The sequence below is a fragment of the Aphelocoma coerulescens genome, chromosome 4, assembly GCF_041296385.1.
Source record: "Aphelocoma coerulescens isolate FSJ_1873_10779 chromosome 4, UR_Acoe_1.0, whole genome shotgun sequence".
Lineage (NCBI taxonomy): Eukaryota > Metazoa > Chordata > Aves > Passeriformes > Corvidae > Aphelocoma > Aphelocoma coerulescens.
The window spans coordinates 57155292-57182015 of record NC_091017.1 but is presented as its reverse complement, the minus strand read 5'-3'; the positions used below and the strand labels follow the sequence as shown (position 1 = coordinate 57182015).

Below are 26724 nucleotides of genomic sequence, written 5' to 3'. Positions count from 1 at the left end.
TTTTTGGACTTCAGTGAAGCTGTTGATACTGTCACTCACAGTGTCCTTCTGGACAAATCCTCCATCCCACAGCTGAATAACTGTGTTACATGATGGGTGAGCAACTGGCTCACAGGTTAGGCACAGAGTTATCGTGAATGGGGTGACATCAGACTGGGGACTTGTGACTAGTGGGGTTCCACAGGGCTCCATTCTCAGCCCAGTTCTCTTCAATATCTTCATAAAGAACTTGGACACAGGACCTCAAGAAATACTAAGTAAGTCTCCTGGTGACACTAAATTCAGAGGCACTGTTGACTCCCTTGAGGACAGAGAGGCCCTGCAGAGCGACCTGGACAAATTAGAGAGATGGGCAATCACCAAAAATATGAAGTATAACGAGGAAGTGCCGAATTCTGCACCTGGGTGGAGCGATCCTGGTTGTGCACACAGACTGAGGAACAAGAGGCTGGAGAGCAGCACTGAGGAAAGGAACCTGGGGGTCCTGGTCCATGGAAAGTTGAATTTGAGTCAGCAGTGCCCTGGCAGCCAGGAGGGCCAACAGTGTCCTGGGGGGCATCAGGCACAGCATCGCCAGCTGGGCAAGGGAGGGGATTGTCCCGCTCTGCTCTGTAGTGGGGCAGCCTCACCTTGACTGCTGTGTGCTGTTTTGGGTGCCACAACATAAAAAAGACATTAAAGTATTAGAGCACATCCAAAGGAGGGCAACATAGATGGTCAAGGGTCTGGAGGGGAAGTCTTATGAGAAGCAGCTGAGGTCACTTGGCCTGTTCAGCCTGAAGAAGAGGACACTGAGGAGAGATTTCAGAGGGGTAGACACTGATCTCTTCCCTATCTGGTGACCAGCAACAGGACCTGAGGGAATGGCCTGAACTTGTGTTGGGGAGTTTAGGTTGGCTATTAGGAAAAGGTTCTTCACCCAGAGGGTGGCTGGGCACTGGAACAGGCTCCCCAGGTCACAGCACCAAGCTTGACAGAGCTCCAGAGGCATTTGGACAATACTTTCAGGAACACAATGTGTCTCTTAGGGTTGGCCTGCACAGGACCAGGAGTTGGACTCAATCCTTGTTGGTCCCCTCCACCTCAGGATATTCTGTGATTCTATGATACCAAATCTGGGTGATTTTTTGGCTACTACCAAGGCAGAAGTTTCCATTCTGCAAGACAGACATTAGAAATAAATTTTAAATTGTTTCCAGTAACTTGGGCAGTCCACCAGGCACCCAAAGGATGCTATATGCACATTCACAGTGGCTCACGCCACTCTGACCCAGACAGTAAGGGAATATGAGATAAAAATAAGACTCCAGACAGTAATTCACAGAACATGCAATTTCAACATGTATTTGTAGGACACTGTCTTGCAAGTACATGACTTGCAAGGTACACAAAACTCTGCTTGAAAGGGGGAAGGCACCCAATGGACAAAGCATTACTGATGTTCTCTCCCAGCTTTCTCTCCATTTTTAAAGTCCTATATAAGCTCTAAAATCATTGAAACCTTCTCCTCGACCACTTTAAATTTCTGAAAAAGTTTTTAAGCTCCCTACATCTCATTTTACCTCTCCTAGTTCAACCACTTTGGTAGTGTTTTGGAAGCTTAGTGATTTATGCTTTAATTAAGATTGTACACAAATGCCATTCAGACAGTGAAACATGCTATCACTCTGCTATTCCTTACAACCCTGAAATTATTCAGAAGTTGTTATAGGTAAAACTGGAATTTAAGATGATAAAAAAGTGGCATAAGACCTCCCATTTTCTTATGTTGTGTCTTGAAGTTCAGTGTTTGACTGTTAGTATGTGTCTGTAGCTTCCCCAAATAATATTTCTGTTTTGAGGCTCTAGAAATGGTCACAAAACAGGAATTGGGTAAAGATTCATATGATTTAAACTCAAAGGGATGGTGAAACTCTAATGAAGAGAGACCGTGTATACTCAAAGCTCATGAAATAATAAAAGCTAATATACACTTGGAGGTATTGAATATGCATGTTTAAAATTATAAAAAAGACAGGTCATCACTCTTCCACTTGCAACTGCTGACTATTTTCTTCTAATACAATTTATGAAGCCTAGTAAAAGCATGCAACCACCTGCAAGTTAGTGCAGTGCTAGAACTAGTTAGTTACTAGCTAGTAAGTTAGCGTAGGCCAGAACATTATTCCACAGGACGCTCTTAAAAGAACTGGTTTACTTTTATCAGTTTATGCCTCCTCCTTCATTTCATTTTATTTCCCTAATCTCTGTAGTTAACAGCACTGATCACAATAAAAACTTACAGATTTACTTTTAGAAACCTAAAATCATGTAAAACAACAAAATAGTCTTTACGGTCACACCAGTTGATATTTGTCACTTACCTGAGTGTCTTTCCACTTTGTAATAAAACTGTTCTCTATATCCATTTGTTTGACTTGGTCTTCATTTATCTGCATAAAATAAATAATTTTAGAGTGATTAATGATAATGATTGTACCAATTACCAATACTGTCAATCATGTTCTTATAGAAGCATGTTTGCAAAACATGTCAGAAACAGCTCTTCATTGATGGGACTCATTATTATAAACTTAATGGAATACATATTAAAACAGAGAGGAATCAATGAAAAACTGCAGAACAATGTTAGAGTGGCACAGTTAACTAAATCAAAATGGCTAATATGAATTGCTGCTAGCAGTAGCTTTTCTATCCAGTTGGACTTAACATTGTTATTTCTGGGTCTAAGGAACAAATCAAATTGAAATCACAGCTCAGAGACTAAGAACACAAAATCCTGCCATGCTTCAGTTCTGATCAGGCTTATAAAATTTGATTACAAGCATTATTTTTAATAGTCATAATCATAAAATTTTCTTAAATTTAGTAAGCTTTTGACATCAAGGAGAATGAGCACCATTTTGGAAAACAGTAGCTCACAGCATCCCATAAACAGCCTTTCCTACACAGGTTAAACTAACTGGGAAATAAAATTTAAAGCAGGCCAAGGAAAACATCCACTGAATTAGAGTTCAAAAACCCTGCAAATCCTCAGATCATTGAACTAGTAGCAAGACCACTTTAAAGCTGATTTTTATATTTTTGAATCTCTAACATCTGACCAATTACGATATGTTTATATAAAGATACCTACATGAAAAAGTTGCACATAATTTTTAATTAGATCTTCAATTACATTGACTTCTTCACTAGTTTGGCCTTTAGTTTGAAATAAGCATGAGGAAAACACCAAGGCTAAATTGTGAGGGTTCATATGATTAATTTCAGAACACTTCTGCACCCTGTTGAAGGAAAACGAAACATATTTAGACAATTTCATTGTTCCTTTAATTGTCTGAGGTTCCTTTACAGAATATGGAGTGCACTTCAAAAAAGGTAACTACATTAAATGCAATGAAAACATGTACTATTACTTATTTATTTTTCTTTATATTCTTTATTTCTCATTACAGAAATGAAATCATTCTACCTGCATTTCAAGTGATATCAAAACTCTTTAGAATAGAAAAGAATAAAACCAGAATAGAATACTTGAGTTAGAAGAGACCTATAACGATCATCTAGTCCCACTGCTTGATCACTTTAAGGGCTGATCAAAAGCTAAAGCATGTTGCTAAGAGCACTGTCCAACAGCACTGACAGGCTTGGGTCATCCACCATTCCTCTAAGAAGCCCATTACAATGTTTGACCACTCTCTCAGTAAGGACATGCTTCCTAGTGACAAGTTTGTACTTCTCTGGATGCAGTTTTGAACCATTTCCATGCACCCTACCACCAGATACCAGGGAGAAGAGATCAGCACCTCCCTTTCCACTTCCCCTCCTCAGGAAGCTCTGCAGAGCAATTAGGTCACTCCTCAGCCTCCTTTTCTCTGAAGCAGACAAGCCCAGAGTCCTTAGCAGCTCCCCACAGGCGATTCTTTCCAGCCCTTTCATCGGCATTGCTGCCTTCCTCTGGATGCATGCAAAGACCTTAACATCCTTAAATTGCAGACCCCAGAACTGCACACAGTGCTCCAGGTAAGGCCAAACCAGTGCTAAATACAGTTTCACTATATTATGTAATGTAAGTATATCCTACAAACTTCAGATCTAAGCTCAAAATGTGGAAAGAAATTAGGTCCTTCTTAGTTCCTATCCCTATGGTAAAGTTTCCATATCAGTTCTGTTGTTCACATAACATGTTCCTCTTTTAGAGGCAAACACTTTAAAGTACCACAGAATTTTGCCTGTTAAATGCATGAATTTAAACTACTTTCAGAACAGATGCAACAGCATATTAATATCTCTAACTGGATATGCTTAGAAACTTCTTAAACACAATATGTATTATAATCTTTATCCCAATAATGGCACCAATCAATTTCATAATCATATAAATATTTTTAAATTACATCTGCTATGTACCTGGCTATGTAACAATTTCTGAACACAACATCCTGTAAAGAGAAGTTTCCACACATTCTATACCCACTGCAATTCACCAAAAATATAATAAACTTGTTCAATAGATGATATAATATAGACCGGTACTATTTAACCATTGACACCTCAGAACCATCCTGTCACATATTTTTTACACATTTTCTACACCTTATTTTATCTAGGAACAAGTCATGACCTTTGGTGTTTAAGCAAGTTTGTATTTTGGATATTCTCTACTACCTACCACCTCAGTTGTAAAATGAAGCAGTAATAAAAAACAGAAAGGGTAGGTGATTCTCAAAATTATTATGTGCAAAACAGATTGTGGAGAAGGGTATTTTCACTGAAAAAAATATTTTAATTTCAAGAACCATTTGCAACAATCCTCTGGAAGACTAGCAGACTGGAGTAAAACGAGATTGCAAAAAGAAGCTACATCAAAAATTACCCTATTTGGACACATACACTGGCATCCCTCTCTCTCTGTGTTCCAATCCATTGGTTTTTATAGATACCTACTGCTAAAAATACAACCAAAGAAAAAACACATTATCAATTAAAGGAATTCAAATTTAATTAATTGCTGCAACTAGATAAGCTTTTGTGATTACTAGTTAATAAAACAAGCCACATTTAGTATATTCTAGAGTTATACTGAGAACACATTATTAGAATTTCTCTGCTACAATGCATTATTTGCAATGACCTGTAAAGATGTTCAATTAAAGCAGCCAAAGTTGCTCTATTGACTGGTGGAAGGCTCCGAATAAAAGCTCTGTACTTCCTCACACGTTCCTTTTCGTTCTGTGTATCTGCCAGAAAATAATAATCATTGAGCATTAATAATAATGCACACTAAAACCCAACAGCAGTTCTCACTAACTATATTAGCATCATCTAGTCCTTTAAAATTACTATTTACCCAATCAACCTCTTCTTCACAAAGGCAATGCTGGCAATATACTATTTAAAAAGTCTATTATTTTACACCAGTTCAGAGAAACACCAATAAAGAGGGACAGTTCTATATTCAAGCACCACTTGCTACTGGTTAAGACTAAAGCCCAGAATAGCAACTGCTTTCCTCTCAAAGCATATGTAATCTGTAGTTTGTGTATGTACATGTGGGAGTGCAACCGAGTCTGCACAAATGCAAATGTACTGCTAAGAGTTCCCAGCAAAGAGAAAGGAAAAGGCCATTTCATATTTTAAATATTTACTGGAAAAGTCTCTCAAGGCACAAAGTAGTTTTAGGATCTAAGTGTATATGTAAGACTGATTAGAGGAGAGCAAAGGGAAAGGGCTGGTAAATAAGCTGTACCAAGTTGCATAGAGCTGAACAACGGCCAGGCCGATGGCAGGAATTCCAGTCTTGGGAATGACAGTATCTGAGACATAGCCACAGCTCTCTACCTTAAGTCTGCTTCCCTGTGCTGCTTATGCCCCCTTATGATCAGGGCATAAACAAAGTTAATGTAGATTATATTTAATTGGTTAGCTTTTCCCTCTCAGACCCTTGCTTCTCCCAAGTTTCTGAAAAGAAAGCACTAAACTCTTCTGGCTGATTGATGATGCTCTCTGTTAACTACTGACTATGTTTTGATTTTTTTGGTAATTGGAAGAAAAAAATAAACAAATAACAAAACAACAGCTTAAAGTTCTTCTACTCTGTTTTCTTAAACGTTTTAGTCTTCCTCGAAATACCTTCTGTATCACTTAACAGGGCAGGATTCTCTGTTGTAAAGCTGAAGTAGAATTTTAGCCACGTGTACATATCAGGAAGGGGAATCGCTGTAACACCATTAAAAAGAGCTAACTTAAATCTAGACTGTCTCAGATAGAACTTTTTCTGGCTTCTGATTAGATTAATCATGTGGTAACTGAATAAACTCTTAATATTTTTTCCTCTAGTTTGTTCAAATTGAGGCTAAAGGTCGAAAATGTGTAATATTGTTAATAATTGAATTTCCTCAAAGTCTGGTGGTTTACATTAAAGCAACATCCATATATTTGAACTTAAGCAAAAACAGAGAGGAATATGCTTTTAATATCTTTTTTTAAAGACAAAACTTGCCACACAGTAAATATGACTATGTGACTCCTGTGCATTAAGGTAGAAATTAATGTTCTGTCAACTTTTCCTATGCACCTCTTATTGCTGTGCCTCAACTGCAATTTTATAGCACAGTTCTGCAGGGAAACCACTGATTTCTTGCAGTTTTCAAATACTGCAATATAGAAACAACTAGAAATATAGCTATTTTGAAAGAACATTATAAAAATCACCACAATTTACATGATGAGTAATTAATGCATTAGTCATCTCACAGTTCTGTTTTTAACCATACAGAGATACACATCCTCATGTTTTAAACACATAACAATCTCCAGTGACAGGAAGTTACTTAAATTTTCTTTCAAATTAAATTAATATTTCTTAGGGAAAAAAACCCAAGTAACAGTTGTTAACAAGTTTACATTGTTAATATACATAAGTTTGCTTTTTCATAAAACAGACATGAAAAATCTAAACAGCAAGGCTGTCATTTAACTATTGTGCAGATGATAGCATCAATATTTTGTCGGTTTTGAACTACATAAGGTCAAAGGAGAGTTCACACTTTTTTCCTACCCTAACATATATGTGTTTCTTCATTCTATCTTAAATGTTCCTTTAAAATGTAAATCATCACCTTTTACTTTGGCTGTTCCAAACATGACACAGTGCAATATTGGTCTACTGTTTGCAAATATATTGTCAGGGAAACATTACTCTTTGATATTATTATTCTGTTTCACTTAAAGGCAATAAAATAATCTCTGATTAACATGGGTCTATTGGAGCCAAGTCCCAAATATTTTTTTCCTCACTACAATTGTTTCGCCAATTATGAAATAACTTAGGTTGACACAGGGCAAGTAAGTAAACAACCCCCTCAAATTTGATACTGAAAATGTACATATAACCTTTATTGTATTGAATGTTATCGAATACATTACCTAATGCAGAGATCCAGAATGGATAAAGTTCTTTAGTGAGAAGCGCATCATCGATTTGAGAAAGGAAACTTTTCAGTACATCAGTCACATCTTCAAGCTGATGTTTTCCTGCTCTTAGTTTAACACTTCTTGCATCGTTTTTGAAGCTTTCCAGCAGTTCAGCCACACTGGAAGAATCACCGTTCTTAAGATAGATTTGCTTGCTACCTAAACCTAAGGCACAGAAATACAGGACAGAAAAATAAATGAATGTAAAATCAAGTATTCTGTTAAAAATTCCAAACATCATTATATGCAAACTATATGTGGCTGCCAAACACGTTGCATTTCCTAACAAAACCGCTCTGACCTTTTACACATACTCACTTTGTTAGTAAAAACACTGCAATGTCTTTACACCCAACTACACCTCTTTACAAAAATACTCATCATAATAGTAAGCAAGCCTGGGATCACTATTTCAGGAGTATTTTACAGGCAATTCAAATCCCCAGATCTCTTCAGGACTTCCTAAAACAGTACTTTCAAAAGGCACAGTAACGAGAAGAAGTTTTCATGATAGATATTGTATTACACATAAAACACAGCTGCTTTCATGAGAAAACTCCTTTTATTACTCTACTGATGAACTCAGCTTAAGACTCAGAGTATTATTGCATTCATCCAACCTGAAATATTTTATTCTTAAAAGCCTCAAAATAAGTAGAAAATATCCTTTTTTCTGATTTTTCTCATGTTCTGGAAGACATCAGTCAGCTATTATTCTTGTATGTAATAACTAAAACCACTAAAGGCAACTTAAAAAGAAAAGGTATAGTTCAAAACAAAGTCATGACTACCTTCAATCACTGCATATGTGATTGTAATCAAAACTTTTGTTTTTCAAAACTTGTGTAAGTTTGGCATAGATGTGCAGTCCTGTTTATCTCTGTAGAGGTGTTTTCTGCATTCACATTTCTTGAAAGAGGACGGTACTTTATGCCAAACCCTGCTTTTCTTATATACCTGTCAAATAGCACTCTGTCAAAACCTGTGAAATCATGTCTAATGTTTCTACAAGTCACCTTTCCTGTAATGCCCACAAGCACTTCCATTTGGTACTGCCTTTGTGGTGTTACTGTCAGGAGCAGCCCCGGAACGCAATAGCATCTGTCTTCTTAGACTAGAGCTGAAGACAGAACCTTGACAACGATGATACAAAAGATGTATGCATGCAAGTAATGCATGCAAATAATTCCTTCAGCTTTCAGCTGAGCATTTTAACAGCTACTAATGCTGATCCTGAAAAGCATATTTTTGATAAAGATCTAACTGATTTAAAAGACGTTAGGAAACTGAATTTTAATTTAGACTACACAAATTGCTCTAAGTGGCAGACGTAATTAACCTGCTTTAACAATTCAGTGGATGAAATGGTTTAAACTATACTTGGAATAATTTCTATTGCTAATGATTAAGAAATAATTTAGCAAAGTTTTTTCTTAGTTTTAGGCACTAGGAGTAACTCCAGTACAACTATTTACAATAATGCAGTGTTGCTATATTCAAAGGTTATTTAGTTAAACTTCAACAACTCAGAGAGAAATTAGATGTTCTCTCAGAGAGAAATGAGATGTCTCATACTGACAGAGGTTACAGACACATTTATACCAAAGACCAGTTTGTACAGGGTTGATATGCATGTAGCATCTCACAAGAAAATTTATGCATTTGAAGTAGTAAAAGGACACAAACATCATCTGCATATGACCTAATGCCATAGAAAGTTATACTAGCAAAATTTACTTAAATAAATGGTAACTAACTATACATCCTTAGGCTATTTCACTGAAAAAACAGCAGCCTAAGACTGAACTCAATTCCACAGTTGATGCCAGCTTCCAAGAAGCCGTGCTCAGACCATTGCTTTTCCAGGTTCACAGACTTTATTTTCTGGGCTGAGCTGTCTGCACTAAGGCACTGGACCCCAAGGCTGTCTCATAAGGCAAACAACACAGTATTTAAAATAGAAAGGTGTCTATAAAGGGCATTTACCAAGCTGTATTTCCGCAAACTGGCCATTCTCAGATGTGTGGTAGTGTATTGCACCATCTCATCAAAGTGGCAAGGCTAGTGAGGGTCATGGTTTTACTTTAAGTAATACATAAACTCATTCAAGAGGATCTGATACTGGGGGTGCTTAGGTATTATACAAATGATCTTAGCTTGAATAAAATCCACTATACTTACCATACTGTGTAACAAATGCTATGCAGCTGTTCACTATAATAGGAACATCATTTTTGCTGAGCTGCTGATCTTGTAATGCATTACCATCTGTACCTGCTGCTTTTTCAATTGCAGTATACCAGACCATGAAATCCAGCCTTGTATGGCCATGGATATATAGAGTTCTGAAAAGTATAAAAATATTTTGAGCTCAGGAAAGAAATAAAAAAATGACGTTATTGTACCACCGCAAGAAAGCAGATGTTCAGAAAATAAAGAAAAAAAAAGAGAAACACTTGGAGTAAGACATCAAGGCACCTTTCCCCACATAAAGCTGTGATGGTAGTCTGTTGTTACAGCATCTTTTTTTTTTTTCCAAATACATTTGTATTACCAGCGCTATAAAAAATGACAGAAGATCCACAAGCATTGTCACAATCCTTTGAAAGAACCTGCCAACATTTTAATTACTCTTCTTCAGTCTTGCTCCTACACTATGCATTCATATGTCCACACCACAGTTAAGCAGAAAACAAATTTAGAGACAACTTTCAATACTGTAAAAAGCTTTCCTTCTCTCGTATTCACGCCCCTAAACACCACACACCCACCAACCTCTTCTATAGAGCAGCTGAGACATACTGAACTTCCCTCCTACACAAGTATCAAAATGGTCACCCACTATCACAAAGCTAAGGAACATATACAAAAAAAGCTGAGTTGAGGCAGAATAATTTAATGCAACACTTTGACTGTATATCAAAGCACAGCCTTGTTCTGACTTTTATTTAAGCATGCTACAGTAATCTCCTCTGTGCCACCCTGACAAGATAGCTTCTAAGAGAAAATAGCAAAATTGAAAAGTTTAAGAGTGTATGTCCATCCACATGCATGTGTGTAATAAATAACTGCCTAAAGTATTAAAATAGTAAGCAAACTTTTCTACATACATTTTCTTATCTCCCACTAAAGACATGTAAGAGGTCAATTTTCTCTAATGACCATTTATTTCTTAATTATGAAAAGCCAAAATGCTCCACTGAACTTCTATAAAAATGGTTTCATCAAAACAGAAAAAAACATTTATTTTGATTATCTCATTTGAGGGGGAGAAAGCGTTTTATATGATGAAGGAATACTTAATTTCATTTCTTTTTAGTAGTATGTTTCTATTTGGCTTTTATAAATGTTTCCATTCTAGCATTCCTATCTTGGTAGGAAGGGAGGATGCAGTCAATGTATTACATACACAGAGCCAGTATCTGAACTCTTCTCAAGATCCACCATACAGACTGAGCCATTCAGCAGCAGAGTAGATGACACTAAAATATTTCATCACACTGAACCACACTTTTAGGAAGTCCTTACTTCATGACTTCAAAAGTCATGTTAACCACCACACATGCCTGGATAGTAGAAACACAGCCTCTCTCTCCCACTGAGAAAAAAATAATAATTTGCATAAAGCTCTCCTATTTTTGCAGTAAAATGAGTGTGCCTAATTCAGTGCTGTCAAACTTAAGGTTACTTAAGACTTGTCTAAACAGGTAGCTCTCAATCAATACCTTCCAAAGAATACATCACTACATGCTCTGTATTGCTATTGCCATATATATAGAAGAAAAGTAAAAAGTTTGAATTCAGTAGAAAAAAGTTTGACAGTGCATGATACTCTACTCCTTTACCACTATTATTCACAGATCAGAAGTTAGGACAATGATTTATAAAAGATTTATGGTGCTTTCCAACACAAGAAATGTAGATATATATGCATATTACTGTGTTTTTATTTCCCCTGCAGAACAGCAGGATTCACATAATGGTATTATGCAAAAGGATAAATGGAAGTCTCAACAGATTATTTTTTATCTAAAGAATTATAATATATACAGGAAGCAGCATACTGTAAAGTGAAAATATTATTACTTCTAAACAAGAAAAGGGCAACTCTGCTGCATATCAATGAATTGATACCAAAGCAGGAGACAAAAAATACCATACTGAACTTCAAAGGTCATATAAACTTATCAGTATTTTTCACAGAGATACGAAAGTCTAAATCATGTACCTGTCAATCAATTGTTGTGATATATGAATTACCTAAACTATGTGGAAAAGATCACCTTGTATTTTATGGATCTTTCAATCTTCCCCTCAATGCATCACATTAGAAAAAAGATACCACAAGTACAAAATGATGATGTTCTCCTAGTTTTCTAAAATTTGAGAACCTGCTAAGCTTAATTCGATTACAAAGGAAGAGGCTACTTAATAATTAACAAAGAAAATGTGGTATTTGTTTAAGTTATGGTCCCACAGGACCAAAACAGTCGTGAAATAGAAGTTGGTGGTAAGAAATATAAATGTGAAAATCTTGCTGCTATCATGGACCCTGGATTGTTCATAGAAGGCAACTAATTATTTTTGAAAAAATTATACGTGCCTAGTCAAAAATCTCCAGAGTGGCAGCATCAAAAAGTAAGATAAATCAGAGAGTCAATTTCACTACAATACCATAAAAGCGAAGAAGGGAGAAAAGGAAATTAAACCAGTGCCAGATACAGTTCAGAACTCAGTCAATTTCCTGTGGAAGTGGCTTAAAAGCTCATCTCAAACCTCAATAATTTTTGGCTGAGAGAGAACACACATAGAATAACTTTAAATCAGAAAAACATACAACAATTTACAAATTAGATGTTTAAAGCAGTCCTTCTCAGTTTAGTCCTTTCGGACAAACGTAACAACATTTTTCATTTTCTTTTCCCGTAATTGTAAATGATTTTTTGATCTCCTTGAACCTGGAAGCAAGGAAAAGAAAAGGGGAAATAATTTCCAGCAGAAGAGCAGAACTTTCCTCAAGCACAGTAGGAGTCTTCTACAGAACTTTATGAAGCAATAGAGGTAACTTTGCAGATCTAACCTCTGTGTTCATCTCTTTCACATAGTTTTCAGAGAGAAGTAATAACAAATACATGCATTTCTCACTGAACTGTCATTAACAAAATATAAAGTTATATTAAATCCAAGGTTTAAGACTAAACATAAACACAGGCTGAAACACAGTGATATAGCATGAAACTTGAGGAATTTAAAGATCTTATAGAAGTAATCATGTTTGAAACTATTTGTACTGTAACATTTATGAAGATCTACCACGCAGATTACCAACTATTTTCCACAGACTCAACCGAAATGCATTCCTCCAATATAAATGCACTGCCTTCTATAGTACATTTATGTATGTGCTACTTCTTCCAGATCTAAAAATTGACAAAGATCACACATTTCATAACAAATAGATAGCAGTATTGACAATATGGCGAAAAATGGCAGTTTGCTATGCTGTGTGAAGCACATACTGTCCATAGCCAAGAAATTAATAATTTAAGTACTCAAACAAACAAGGCGGCCTGCGAACACAGATTTCTGCCTTAGTGAATTGAGAGAATTGAATTGGCACAAGTGACTGCAGCAGTCCACAATCACTGAGTTTCAACATTAAGGAAGCTACTGTACAGCTTTATTGTTGACTACCAGCACAGCCTTCTGCCCCAGCAGTCAGACAAACAACATACATAACCACACTTCATCCACAAGTGTGCAAAGGCTTGTTTTTAATCCATCCTGCAAAATCCACTAGCTTTAGCTATGTCTACAAGCTTTGGTATACAATTCTGCAATGGGAAAGCAGTGGTACCAAGTGATTTTGGGTAAAGTGGGCAGGGAGAGTGAGAAACAGACATCAGCACAACTCAGTGTCCTCTGGCAATTTCCACATGATTCTAGTAATTTACCTGTCTGAAAACAGGTATTAAGTAAGAATCAATATGAAATTATTTTGGAAAATCAAATTGCAACTAAAGCATGGACGTTACATTAACAATTACTGTAAATGTAACCAAGCAACATTTCTTCAAGGAACTTACAAAAGGTCTTACATCCACCATTTCATATAGGAAGCACAAGTCCTTTCATCTGACTCTTATGTTTATATTGATTCTGGATTTTAGAATTTTGTGCCCATAACTTCATTTTATGAGAAAACTTACTGCTATCATCAAAGGGTTAGGAAAAGAACAATGAATGAACAATCAGCATAAAGAAATTGTGCCAGTATGTAGGGAAGGTTTGTTACGCATAATAAGAAAGAGCTAACTACAAGAGAAGCATAACAGGGAAAAAAAGAGCCATCTGGATTACATTATGGTCTGAAAACATCCACTGACACCTAGGACGAGCTTAAATTTTTTCAGAAAAATGTAAGAAATATTTGAAACTGAATTGTCTGCACAACTGTGTTTCTTTAAAGCGTAGCTTTAGAGATTTTGCATTAAATTCTACGTATAGAAGATATATTTAAAAACTATGATATAAAGATATTTTCAGACAACTTTCTTCTTTTCATTTGTGCAGATCCCTCTGCTGGCCTCAGCTGAACTACACAGGAGTAGCAGTTTCACCAAGGTACTATGGAACGTCTGTTTGGATAGCAACAGGAGGTCAAGTATCAACAGTCACTAAGATTTTAAAAGCACAGAGGAGAGATCAAGGGAAAAAATCCAAACTGAGTATGGAGCAAATCAGAGGACACCTCATTCATATCCTCTCAAACCTAAGCTAGCTGATTGAGAGACAGAATTCTGAGACATAAAAATGATAAAAAAACCAAGAAGTTGGTAGTAAATGCTCCAATGAGATACTCTTTCTTAACAGGGTAAAAGGAGTTAGGTCATTTTAAAAAAACCGTTATTGACAGACTAATCTGGGAATAATTTTCTCATGGGAAAACTGCTTTTAATTAAGTAGTGCTTGTTAACATTTCGTGACACAGACATAAAATGTAATTAATGCACAAAGATATTCCCTCCTTTAAAAAGTCTGCAAATTTACTCTCTTGCTAGCAGCTCTAAGTGAAAAAACTCCAGAACTCATCAACGATAATTCTAAGATATCAATATAAAAACAGATCAAAGCTTTATTCAGATAGGAACCTTACCTTCCTTTTTCAACAAGCAGCAGGACATCTATTCTCTCTCCGTTTTGCATCACACTACTGGTTGCTGAAAAAAAATACATACACATCCATATGACCTTCACAGACACATATTTATAGACAAATGCATACATGCATGCACATATTTTTCAAAATGATCTCCAGTGGCAAATGGAGCACGGAATTCTTAAACTTAACAAATAAAGAATACTGCTGATAATAGAAACAAAACTCCACAAAATACCACATTACATTTACAAGAAAAACTAATACAGAATATGATAAAGAACTTTTAAACATGTACTTTTTAATGTTGAGAACATGCTATAGTGTTTTATTACACTAAACTTGTAAATACAAGTTGTAGAAGACAGAACAATTCAGAAGTAAGCTGGATTTTGGAATCCATTAACTTCTTGCACCTTAATGGCTGCACATATTTACAATAACATAATGCAAGTTATCTGTTAAGCGTGAAGATCAGTGCCATCCTTCTTTATGTTGCCTTATGTTATCCCTGCTAAAAAAAGCACCCTGTAAAACACCTACAGCAAATACATCTGGATAGCTTTCAGTTACAGTGCTGATAAAACTATACTGCGCACTACAATAAAACCAGTAAATTAAATGTAACCTGCTTACTAATTCAAAATTCTGAAAAGTTAATTTCTCAAAGTGCATGTAATATATTATCCCCACCTTATTTCAACTAATTCCCAGAGACAGTAAAGTCCTAAATACCAATGAAATTCAATAAACACGTTGCATGTTATTTGATGCTTTTGTATCACATCTACTCCTAGCCTCACCTATATTTACTGAATCAAATATCAAGAAGGTAAGTTACTATACTTCCACAAATGATTCATTATTTGTCAAGTGTCATTTATACAAATCAGTATTAAAGGTGGAGCAGATTTGTTCTGGAGAAAACAGAAATCAAAGAAAAGAGTATGGATATATAATATTTCCAAGAAATACAACTAATATTAAAAAACCCAAGCAAAACCAATTCTCACCCGAAAGTCAAAAGTGTTTCATTTTTATACATGAGATATAATATACACAGATTTTGCATGCTTTCATGATTCTGGCACAGGCAATTACAGTTGCATCATCAAAACAAATATCGGGAACAGTTCTCCTACTGCCTAATCTTTTAATTCTGAATTAAGATCAAAAGCATTCACAAGTTAAAAGACACCTAGAGGCATAAAAACATTCCTGATTAAAAACCACCTTCATGTTGTTATTCACACCAAATATAAGGTGGCAGTAAATAAACAGTAGAAAACCCAATGGCATTTAGGCAAGCTCCTGCAAAACAGTCCACAATCTGTCAGCATTTATCAAGAGGATTATCAGCAAAGAGCTAAATTATCTTCCTATGTTACTTTATTATAAAACTTAAATTATATGTACTTTTCTATATAACATATTGCCTTGTTCAATATAAAATCAAGTAGGGCAGATATGCTTAAAAGAGGATTCAGAGCATAATTACAAACAATGATATAAAATTGGTCATAGAAGACCATTTTTACAAATATTCTTATCTTTCCACATCATGACACTGAGCAAATAATATTTTTAGTATCAGAAAAAAGTCTATTAGTCTGTGAAATATTTTTCCAAGAGAATTATAATTTTCCAGTATGAGTATTTTAAAACTAGACCTGTCAATCATGTCAAGAACATGTTCTGCAGTGAGTATTTCTGACCTGTCAAAAATATGAGACAATAATCCCAAAAGGTTATATATTATTATTCAATTCTCTACTCTTGTAAGAAAGATATGGCTGCAACTGGAACAAAAATCGTCATCATTCATTTTAAATATGTGAAATATTTCTCTAGCATATGCCAAAAAGTAGGTAAAAAACCCCCAAGACAGAAATTTACTAACTCCATATTTAGGTAAGAGTTGGAATAACACCTGACTCATGTGACGAAGTTACTGAGCTTCCCAAAGTTTATTACTTTGAAATGTAGTAGAAGTGTCCGTAACAGTGAATTAATCCCATAGAACATTTTCTGAATACTAGATGTTAAACCAAGTTCTTACTTAATTCTTGCAACCTCCTTAGATATATGGAATCTTCTTCAGCATCCTCCATTTCAAGACAAAAATAAAGGCTCGACTTCTCTATAGCAAACCAGCCTTTTCTCCATTGATCCAGGTTATGGCAATCTTTGTAGTACAGCTGCCCAATCAGGTCACAGTCTCGCTCTAACAATGATTCAGCCACAGGAGGAACAAAATGCTACCAAAGAAAATGGGGTGAGTCAGATGAAGAAAAAAACCCTCCGCCCCTAAAAAACAAAATCAAAATATTGCAAATCTATAGGATTCTAGGAAGAAGGTCGCAGTAAAAAATTAAAATATATCACTCATAAATCCACAGATACACTAAATTTAAAATATAAAATCAAGTTTAACATTTTTTCCATTCCTACGCTACAATTCAAATATTTTTGCTTTTAAACTACCATTGATTTAATTAGTAATGTGATTATTAACATTTGGAACAGTATAAAATATGGTATCGCTTTATGAATTTTGTTTCAGCAAATAAATTTAACAGAATTGCAACCATAAAAATCTTAGATGAAATATATTCATATAGTATATCTCTTTATACTAGAGCACCTTTAATATATTCTTAAGGTGGGTATTAAAATGCTGCTTCAATTCCTTTCACATTTTATTATCTTGTTTCAAACATTAAATCACAGAAGTTATTTCTTTCTTCTGCTCAAGAAACCTTTACACACAGGATAGATCAGTATTCATCAATAATGGCTTCTAAAAGGTTTTAAGCAAACAATGACACTTTATTATTTGTGCAAAGGCTCCTAGCCTAACTGAAAAAGATAATTATCGGTATTACCTTAGCTATTGCTGAAGTCCATTTTCTTTGTGAATATGCAGTTTCAGCTCCAAATAGAAAAACACGTTCTGACATTAAGTATATTTCAAATGTAAAGATGTCCCTAAAGCAAGCAAGAGAACACAAGAGTTTTATTTCACTATTTTTTCATTCTTTCATATGTATGGAATGGAATCCATCTGCATTTCTCCACCACTATTACAAGTACAGTGCAGCTAATAATAGAGCACTTTACAACACAACAGGATCAAAGTACTTTGCAGGTCAATAATATGTGTTTTGAGGCTATGGTGTAATAGTTTTCTGAGTAATTCCAAAATGCATAAAAATGTTTACATATAGTTGTTAAAAATACATAGGGAATTTTTTGCTTTTTCAAGTTCATGCAATTTGAACAAGTATATTTTTGTGATGCATTCAAAATATTTTTTTTTAATGTTTAATATAAGCAGAACAACTAGTTGAATGGGAAATTATAAACAAGTTGAAATGTTGTTTCATAGGCACTTCTAGATGTCATTTGGTCTAATCTCCTGCTCAGAGAGGGATTATCACAATGAGAAGCCTTGAGAACAGTCAAGGATGGAGAGTACTATTATTCTCACCGACCTATTCCTGTCCTCCATCTGCCCTCTAAGAAGAGGCTTTTTCTGTCAGACAGCCTGAATCTGCTGGGGCGAAATGCGTGGTCACTGTGTATCACCTGCCATCACCAAGATGAGTAGGACTACTTTGAAGGTGCTGTAGCTCGAGGTGGTCTTAAAAGTTGTCTTAAGGTAGATTCTTGGGTTTTTTTCTTTTTAAAAATGATACCATTATTTAAGCAGATGAACCCTGGTTTTTTCAATTTTTAATGGACAAATAAGGACAGTAAAAGAAGAAAAAGCAAACCAGTTTAAATTGGCATGGAATTTCGAAAGTAAACATAATGTGAAAGTTAGGGTTGATCAGTCTTTAACTTACAAATAATTATGGTTTACCAATTTATAGCATGATTTTATCTGTGACCTGTCCCTAGATGCCAAATAGATGGAATATGCTTTTTCATTTTAATGCTGGAGACTGAGATTTGTCTAAATGTGGAGAACTGAACATGAGTCACTTCTGTCATTTTCAATAACCACTTTGAAATTTATATAAACACTTAGTTCTGACTAACAGAATAGGTCTTTTTAAGGACCAGCTGCTTCACTAAATGAAATATCAAATCTAAAGAAATTTCTCATAAAACTCCTCAATCGCAGGTAAAGCACAACAGGAGGTTACTTATTCCCTGAGAGTGAAGTATTCAGCCAAGATGTTTTTTTAATTTAGGTAATACCCAAAAATGGAACCACTTGGAAATGCTGCAAGCAATAGGTTATATTTGAAGACAGAAGAAAAAAGTGATTTTTTTTTTCTTTTTTCTGGATATCACAGAGCTATTGCAGAATAGTGAAGGTCACTTCCCTATATTTGATAGCATATTGAGACATCACCATGTTTCAGGATTTCTCCCCCCTGTATAAGTCCTTTATCCTATTATCTTTTTCAGAAACTTACTGAATAGACTATGCTTTCTTTGCAGACGATTTTGTTTTGTAACTAAAAGCATTACAGTATTATACTATAGAAAGTTATTTTTATTTTATGTGCATATACACGTTAAAAAATTTAAAGAAAGTGTTATGGAGTCTGTTAGATAAATACAAAGTATATTTTAAACAAAAATGTTGCCCTAAAGAAATCGAGTATCACTGGAATCAGATTTACGTCACTTTCCATGTGACGTTTGTAATATACAAATGGCACGTGAGAGAGTTACAAAAAAAAAAAAAGAAGACCCCACAAAAAAAAAAAGCTATTATCTTCAAACTAACAATATACATCAGTTACTCTGTTGTCCTCAGCTACAGAACAAAGAATGGATTTCAAAGACCAATATCTCTGTGACCAAATCCAGAAGCATTGTGGAGAGCTCTGCAGCAACTGAAGGAAGAAGCAAAGCAAGAATTTTGGCTTGAGGCAGTGGTCAATCCCAGAAAGCAAAATGAGTATTAATTGTTCAATTTATCATCATGTAACCTTTCAAGCACTGAGAATATGCATTACAGATTTAATAACAGATGTATCTAATTTAAGCTGCCTTTTTAAATTACCCTAATATTTTCATTCTATCACTGTAAGAAAAAAAGAAAGAAAATCTCGAAATATCACATAGCACTAATTTCTTGAAGTCAAATAAAACAATTCAGCTTTTTTTCAAAATTCCCTATTCAAAATTCAAGAAAAAAATTAATAGTTTGTTTATTGAAATATGAATTCAGGAGCTTACCCTCTATTTAAAAAGTCTGACTTGTGTACTACAAGGCAGATAACTTCATTGATGTCAATCATACCATTAGGAGTGGTAGTTTTATCATTTTCATAGTAGCTCAGAAAGCCACTTTCTAAAGTGCACCATCTTTTGTTGCAATCTGTGATTAAAGAAATAATAGAAAGGTCAGGGATTTTTAAGTAAGTTTTTTTTTTTCTGAAAAATAAGTAAATACAAGATGGAGTAAAAATTCTGCAGAGCAACTTCAATTAATTCAAGTAATTATTACAACTAAATGTTTATTCCCTCTTATGACCTAAAATACAAATACAACACATGACATAGCATAGTAATGTTTATTCGTTGCTGAAAATACTCATGAATTCATTCTAGCTTATGTCTAGTTCTTAGAACAAAATCTGAGGTGCACCTGTTTCCACTACTGCAGAGAAGCAGATCCTAAATGAAAAGACTCTTTTTATTTTCTACAGTCTTAAAATTCCTATACAGCTGGAAAAATATTTCTGAGAACTTCATAAAACAGATCTGGCAAAAAAACACCCACAAAATGAAACAAAAAACCAGTTGCAATTTGCAAATGCTTACCATGTTATCTGATATTTCATTCAATTCCTTTTTCTGTTGTTTCCTGTATGGTTTATACATGTTTTATAAATATTTTAGTATATTTTATTAGTATTTATTTGTATCATGCTATTTGCTATCTAGTACTACCTAGATTCTGTCTAAACACATTTTAAGTACTAAAATAAACATAAGATAAATGGCTTGATAATGTATAGGTTTATAGGAGTTGAGCACAGAACTTTAAGGTTTTGAATGTTCAGGAGTTTGTCCCTGAACGTTCCCCAGCTTTTCCCCTCCCATCTTCCAAAATCTATTCTACAAAACAGCTCACTACTGCAATATTCATTAAACTATTAAACTCTCAAGGAAAACTTTGGAATATCAAGGCTATTCAAAGGGCTCCATGAAACCTTTTACACTAGAAACAAAAGAAAAAATCAAACTTGAGCCTCTAAACCTCTAAGATTTACTTTTTGATCCTCTACAGAATAACACCAACATTTGAGCTCTCTTCTTGCTGATATCAACAGCTGTTAATTAACAATAACTCTCCTCAAAAGTTACACACCCTTGCTGAAACCACTGATGCTGCTATAACGAGAGGTACACACAGAGTTGGCTCTCTCATGTACTGAGACGTGCGTAATGAAAAACGGGGCTGTATTTCCAGGTGTTCCACCTGGTTGGTATAAAACCTTGGTTAATTCACAGCACTGAATGATTTCTTGAGTGTCCTTTTACCATTAGTTACCCCTCATTAGTCTACAAAGGGGAAACAGTTTCCTGTGACAACAAACATAGCACTTAAATTTTAAGCCCTTGGTGCTAAAGACAAGGCTGACAACTGCCTCAGGGACACGTAACACTGAAGAAGAACTTAACTCTAATGGTTAAACTGCTTCATAGGGTTCTGAGTTGGAGCCCTATCCACACACAGCATTAAAAAAAAAAAAAAAAAAGCCTAAAATTTAGGCAAGTGCTGTGAGAGAATGGTACTCCCTCTCTGGCCTGCAGAGGACTCCATTAGTTCACAGCAAGTCAGAACTGCTTCAACAGGAGATGTCTTCTCTAGACCTAAATAGTTAGGTCAGATTTTTCAGGTAACATGACCTTATTTGAATATCTACAGGCAGAGCAGGGAACTGAAACTGTTTCTCCCACATACTAGTACTCTAACCCTCGAATTACTTCCTAAAGAGAGTAAGAAGGAAAAAAATATTTCCACTTATTCACAATAATTTGCAATATACATATTACTTCATGTTAGTGAGATTTCGAAACAGTTCTGGATGTAGTGAAAGAAGAGAAAAAGAAAGATTATATATTTCATGTTTTAAATAGCAAAAAGTACTTCTGTCATACTACTTCTTAAACATGACAGAGACAGATTAGAGCCCTAAGGCAAGAGCAGTTTCTCATTCAAAATTGCAGGGATTTTTGTTGTTGTTGAAAGGATGTCATTAAATCTCTCTCCCCTGTTCCATTTGTCTCCTTGAACTGCAAATGGTTAGGGAAACCTATCTTCCCATGTATCTGTAAAGAGGCCATCCCAGAAATATCAGTCCTGAAAAACCCATGGGTAATTCAACATCAATACAAAAACAAAGCAAACAAACACCAACCCCCGAAAAAGGAAACAATAGAACATCCACCATCTTCAAGGCACTATCACAATTTCAGAGAACAAAGCTTGAGCTGAGAGAAATCTCGTTCTTTTCCACTTACTGTATATTCCTCCAAGTAGTAAGTGCACTGCTAAGCAACTGACTACAAACTTTTCAAGTATCTTCATTTTTGTCCACTAAAGACTTGAAATGGAAGACAGTCAAAATTTCTTTCCTGGGGGCTTTCCTCATAAATTCTAAGACATCCTACTAAAAATGCTCAGTCTCAGTGCATCTCCCCCAAAAAGGACTACAGAAGCCATTCTGTGAGCACTTTCAGCTAAATCTTCAATCTATACACGTACTTATAAATATACTGCACTTCTAATATGCCACTGAAAATGCCTCAGAAGAGATTGCCTTGTATCTGCTCTCTGATTCCCTAAGTACTGATTTCTGGGTTTGTAATTTTTTTTTTATGAATATAGATACAGATACCCACAGCATGGAAGATCAGGCCTGAACTTGGAGCAAGTAGTAATGAGCTTTGCAGTTATTGTAATAAATGGTTAAAAGGTTTGTTTTGGTTGAGAAGAAGTTAAAAGTTGCTTGTTAGAGGAGTGGAGGTATGCAGTTAATGAGTTAATTATTATTGAGATTGTACGGGTGTAATGTTGCCGTGTGCCCACTAGATGGGGACACCAACGGGAGAAAGTAGTGGGTCTATAGAAGGGAGGAGAATGTTCTAGAATGTTCTTAAGATAACCTAATAATCACGATGTAAGCACTTTGGGGGATTATTGGTTAGGGGGAAAACCAATCACTCGATGCCCCAGAGACTGACAGAATTGAGTACCAATGAGGACCCTAGCAATGAGCCATCAGAGGGAGGATCTGAGCTGCACCAATCACAGCATCAAAAGAGACTTAGAAGAACTGCTCCGGGGCTCAGCCCCCCCATCTTCCTGAGGAACCCGAGTCCAAGGGAACAGCCTGTGCATTGCACAGTTTGTTTTTCTGGGTTGTCGAGTGGGACTTGGGCTTACCTCAAGTCTCCGCTCCTGGTTTTCTTTTTAATAAACGAGCAGACTTTTATTCCCCCCAAAAAAGTCCACACCTCGTTTATAACAGTTATGACATTGTTTCCCAAATAAGCTCCTCACAATTTCAGAGCAATCCTAGGTAAAGTCCTACCCAGCAGCAGTCCTCTGTCAAAACAGGCATCTGCAAAGTTGCTGGGAAATGCCTGTGATCAGGCATTAGCTCAGTTATCACCCAATGCTTTCAAGAATTTGGAACCACACTAACATACAGATTCTTGAACAGGAATTCTTTAAACAGGAGTTTAAACGGGAGTTCTATGCTTTAGCATGCTTTTAATGTCCACTAAGGATCTTAAAGGCATATGCCATGAGAATACGGACACAATCATACAAAAATATGTATACACCAGTGCAGAATGCCATGTAAGGATTTTAGGAGCAATAAATTCAGTAATAAATCACCACAGATTTTTAAAATCCACATTATTAGTTTAGATGGAAGAAAAATATATGAAGACAAATGGGGAGAAAAAGGGGGAAAATTACCTGATAACACTTCTCAGAAAAAAATAAAAACAGAAGACTGATATGCACAGGAGACCACATATATCTACTGCAATATACATGCATTATCACCCCATAAAGCTCAAGCTGTCATAGAGTTTTTGTAGATGTTCATTTCTACTTCGAAGATTTTGTAAATTTGGGAGCTTGAGAAATACTGTGCTAAAAAGTCAGTGCTAGTTGTAAAGGACTTCTGTAATAGAATCATTTTGGATGAAAACTAATTTTTGGCATTTGTCTAAATATAATTAAAGCAAGAAGTGTTTCTGTTTAGTTTTTATCATTTACTGTGTTAACCAAACAATTTTTCAGAAGTTCAGTCTTCTTCCTCTGTCAACCACTGAATTAATAGATCAAGACAAACAGTATTTTCTTTATCTACAAGAGGTCTACTGAATCAAAAGAGGATATGTCGTATCAAAGACATTTTAGCTCAAAAAAAGAAATGCAGTAAGTTACAAAGAATAAAATTCATCCAAGTCATACATATTCATGTGTTGTTCAAATACATAAATTAAAAGTGAAATACCTTCTTTTAATTTCTTCTCTGTAGGAAGCTTAGCCGCATTAGAAGAAACTTTGTACAAGAATTCACAAAGAAAGGTGGAATGTGAAGAATCTTCAGAGAAGCCACTTTCAAAACAAGTATCATAGTTTGGGAAATCTATTCAAAGACAAAGGAGAAAATAACATACAGATCTTCAGTTATATCAGTTAAATCCATTTTTCCACACATCTTTCTAAATGCATGTCTGTAAATATGTAGTTGCTCTGCAGTATCTTTACTACAACACTAATAAAACTTACTGGTTTTATTTTTATAATTAGACAATATACTCACAAAAAAACACTGGTTCACATTTGCTACAATGTTGCCATTTTTTATCACTGCTTGCCAAGGTACTATAAAATACTCTTTTCTGATGTACCAAATTTTGATTTTCATCCCTTATGTAACATACTTCAACAGAAGGAGACTGCTTCTCTTGAGGGCTTATGTAGAGTTTACCAGGAACTCTGGCAGCAGAGAGACAGTGATTCTGGGAATCATCATCCACATGCACTCATCTCCCTTTCCCTAAAGATAAGAACCTGATGGTGCTGTCTTGGCTGGAGGGCCAAAAGCAGAAAAGACAGAGCCAAGACAAGCAAACCTTTCTCTATAGCCTTAGGACCACTTGAGATCATAGCTAGCAAAAAAACCACCCTAGCTCCATGTCTGTACCATGACTGAGCTCAACATCCTATGATCCAGTGCATGGCACTGGCCTGAGCAATCCCCAAGCAGAAGTTAAGGCCCTTTGTTTGGCCTTGGAAGCCTTAATTCATTCCTGTGTTTTCCACTAAGACCTTTTTTGTTCAGCCTATACAGTGTTAATTGGAAGAGTGACACAAGCCAATGGAAAACTGGTCCAGGACTACATACACATAGCTTTTCTTTTTTCAGTGTAAACCTGCATGTGAACTTTTGGCCCCTGACTGTTTCAGATACTATCCAGCCCTTTTAAAAGAAAAGCTCAGTCGCACCCATACACCTCAATTTATTTATTGTTAAGAACAGCTTTCTGCTTTCAAGAGCCTCACAGCAGCCACACACTGCAAACAGAACTGTTGACTTCCAAGCCCAAGTTTGTAATGTTTTCTGCAACAGAAGCTGTGATGGGAAAGAGGTTTCTGGGATAGATCATATTGCAGGTTCAAGAGGTGAGTTTTATTTTGGGAGGAGAGCTTGTGAAAAACCAGCTACATCTGTGTGCAATAGGAGTAGATATCAGTTTAAATAACCTTTAAGAAAAAAACAAAGTGCTAAATGAATTCTTTAGATATATGTAAAATGTATATATCCATATGTTTTCTAGTAAAATACTGATAATATTGACAGACAAGATGATGGGTTTTTTCTGTGCTATAACTAAGGGTATGAGATCTATGACTTATCACTGTGTTGTCCAGGGTTTTTTAAGTGCTAAATATGATGTCTGAGCAAAATAGTAAATCTGTACACAACTGAAATTGTGCACTAATAAAATCCAGTTAATGCCATCACAACTGCCCCTCTGCCATACCACTATTTTTTCAAAGCAAAGCCAATTTTTCTTCTGAATTTTTTCTTTCTCTTTTTCACAATATAGAATTAGATCAAAAGAAAGAAATCCATCGTACCTGAGAACTTATTATGGTACAGGAATTCCATTTGCAGCCTTTGTCCAGCTTTCTTGGCAAGTAAGTATGGGGTGCTGTAAACAGGGTCTCCAGTGGCACACATAGCATCAGCCCCACTGAAGAGTAACATCAGAGTTTCTAGCACATCTTGCTTGACTACAGCAGCACACAGGGCCTTATCACAGAGAGGGAAAATAGGAAGTCTGTTTAAATTAGAAAGTTACTGGCAACAAATACATGCAAGGTGGATGCAAATCCTTTCACCTCTGATACAGCTAGACCATAAACATTGACAAGTATCTGGTCTGATATGGTCTGAATCTAGAAAAACTCAGCAACAACAACAAAAATATCCCAAAACATCAACCCAAGCTCTGCAAGATGTTGCTGTCGCAAATTTCACTTGGGAAGGATAACGTGAATTAATACAATTGGAGGGGAAGCTGGATTTTTATTTACATCAAACTATTAAAGAAAATCTCTTATTATTTCAGAACTGAGAAATTCAACCAGAGAGATGAGATTAGATTCTTAAACTCTATTACTTGGACAAATACTGAAATTCCTAGGTAATTTTTTTTTAAAAACACAGCCAATAAGGCAGATTACTCTTCAGTGTATCTTAATACTTGTTCATCTTCCTTGAAATTTAAACATCTGACTGCATCCTAAAACACAAGTCTCCTTTTATTTTTGTATACACAAAGACAGATATGATCAACTTTTTTTTCTTTCACAAAATTGGTCCAAAGCCTTAAAACAAAAAATGGCTACACAATTACAGCAACATATTCCATTAAAATTTATATTATTTAATATTTATTTAATTTATTTAGTTAATGAATGAGTTTTTCTTAAATAATTAAAGCAAAAGTCACTCAAAATAGGAAGAGTACTCCTGTAAAATTTAGCTGTTCTAATAAACACATAAGCACCCAGGAGGTGA

The 26724-nt window shown here is 35.4% G+C and overlaps 1 protein-coding gene across 1 annotated transcript in view; it reads right to left on the bottom strand.

The window, feature by feature from the left end:
• Window positions 1-26724, bottom strand: part of ARAP2 (ArfGAP with RhoGAP domain, ankyrin repeat and PH domain 2) — a 124408-nt gene that overhangs the window by 36340 nt on the left and 61344 nt on the right. The window contains exons 14-24 of the mRNA XM_069014304.1: window positions 25779-25953; window positions 24145-24279; window positions 19835-19976; window positions 17521-17623; window positions 16695-16893; window positions 14633-14696; window positions 9658-9821; window positions 7429-7641; window positions 5135-5240; window positions 3137-3284; window positions 2364-2432 (exon numbers count right to left, since the gene is read on the bottom strand). Of these exons, the coding sequence (XP_068870405.1) occupies window positions 2364-2432; window positions 3137-3284; window positions 5135-5240; window positions 7429-7641; window positions 9658-9821; window positions 14633-14696; window positions 16695-16893; window positions 17521-17623; window positions 19835-19976; window positions 24145-24279; window positions 25779-25953 (1518 nt within the window). The remainder of the gene's footprint in view (window positions 1-2363; window positions 2433-3136; window positions 3285-5134; window positions 5241-7428; window positions 7642-9657; window positions 9822-14632; window positions 14697-16694; window positions 16894-17520; window positions 17624-19834; window positions 19977-24144; window positions 24280-25778; window positions 25954-26724) is intronic.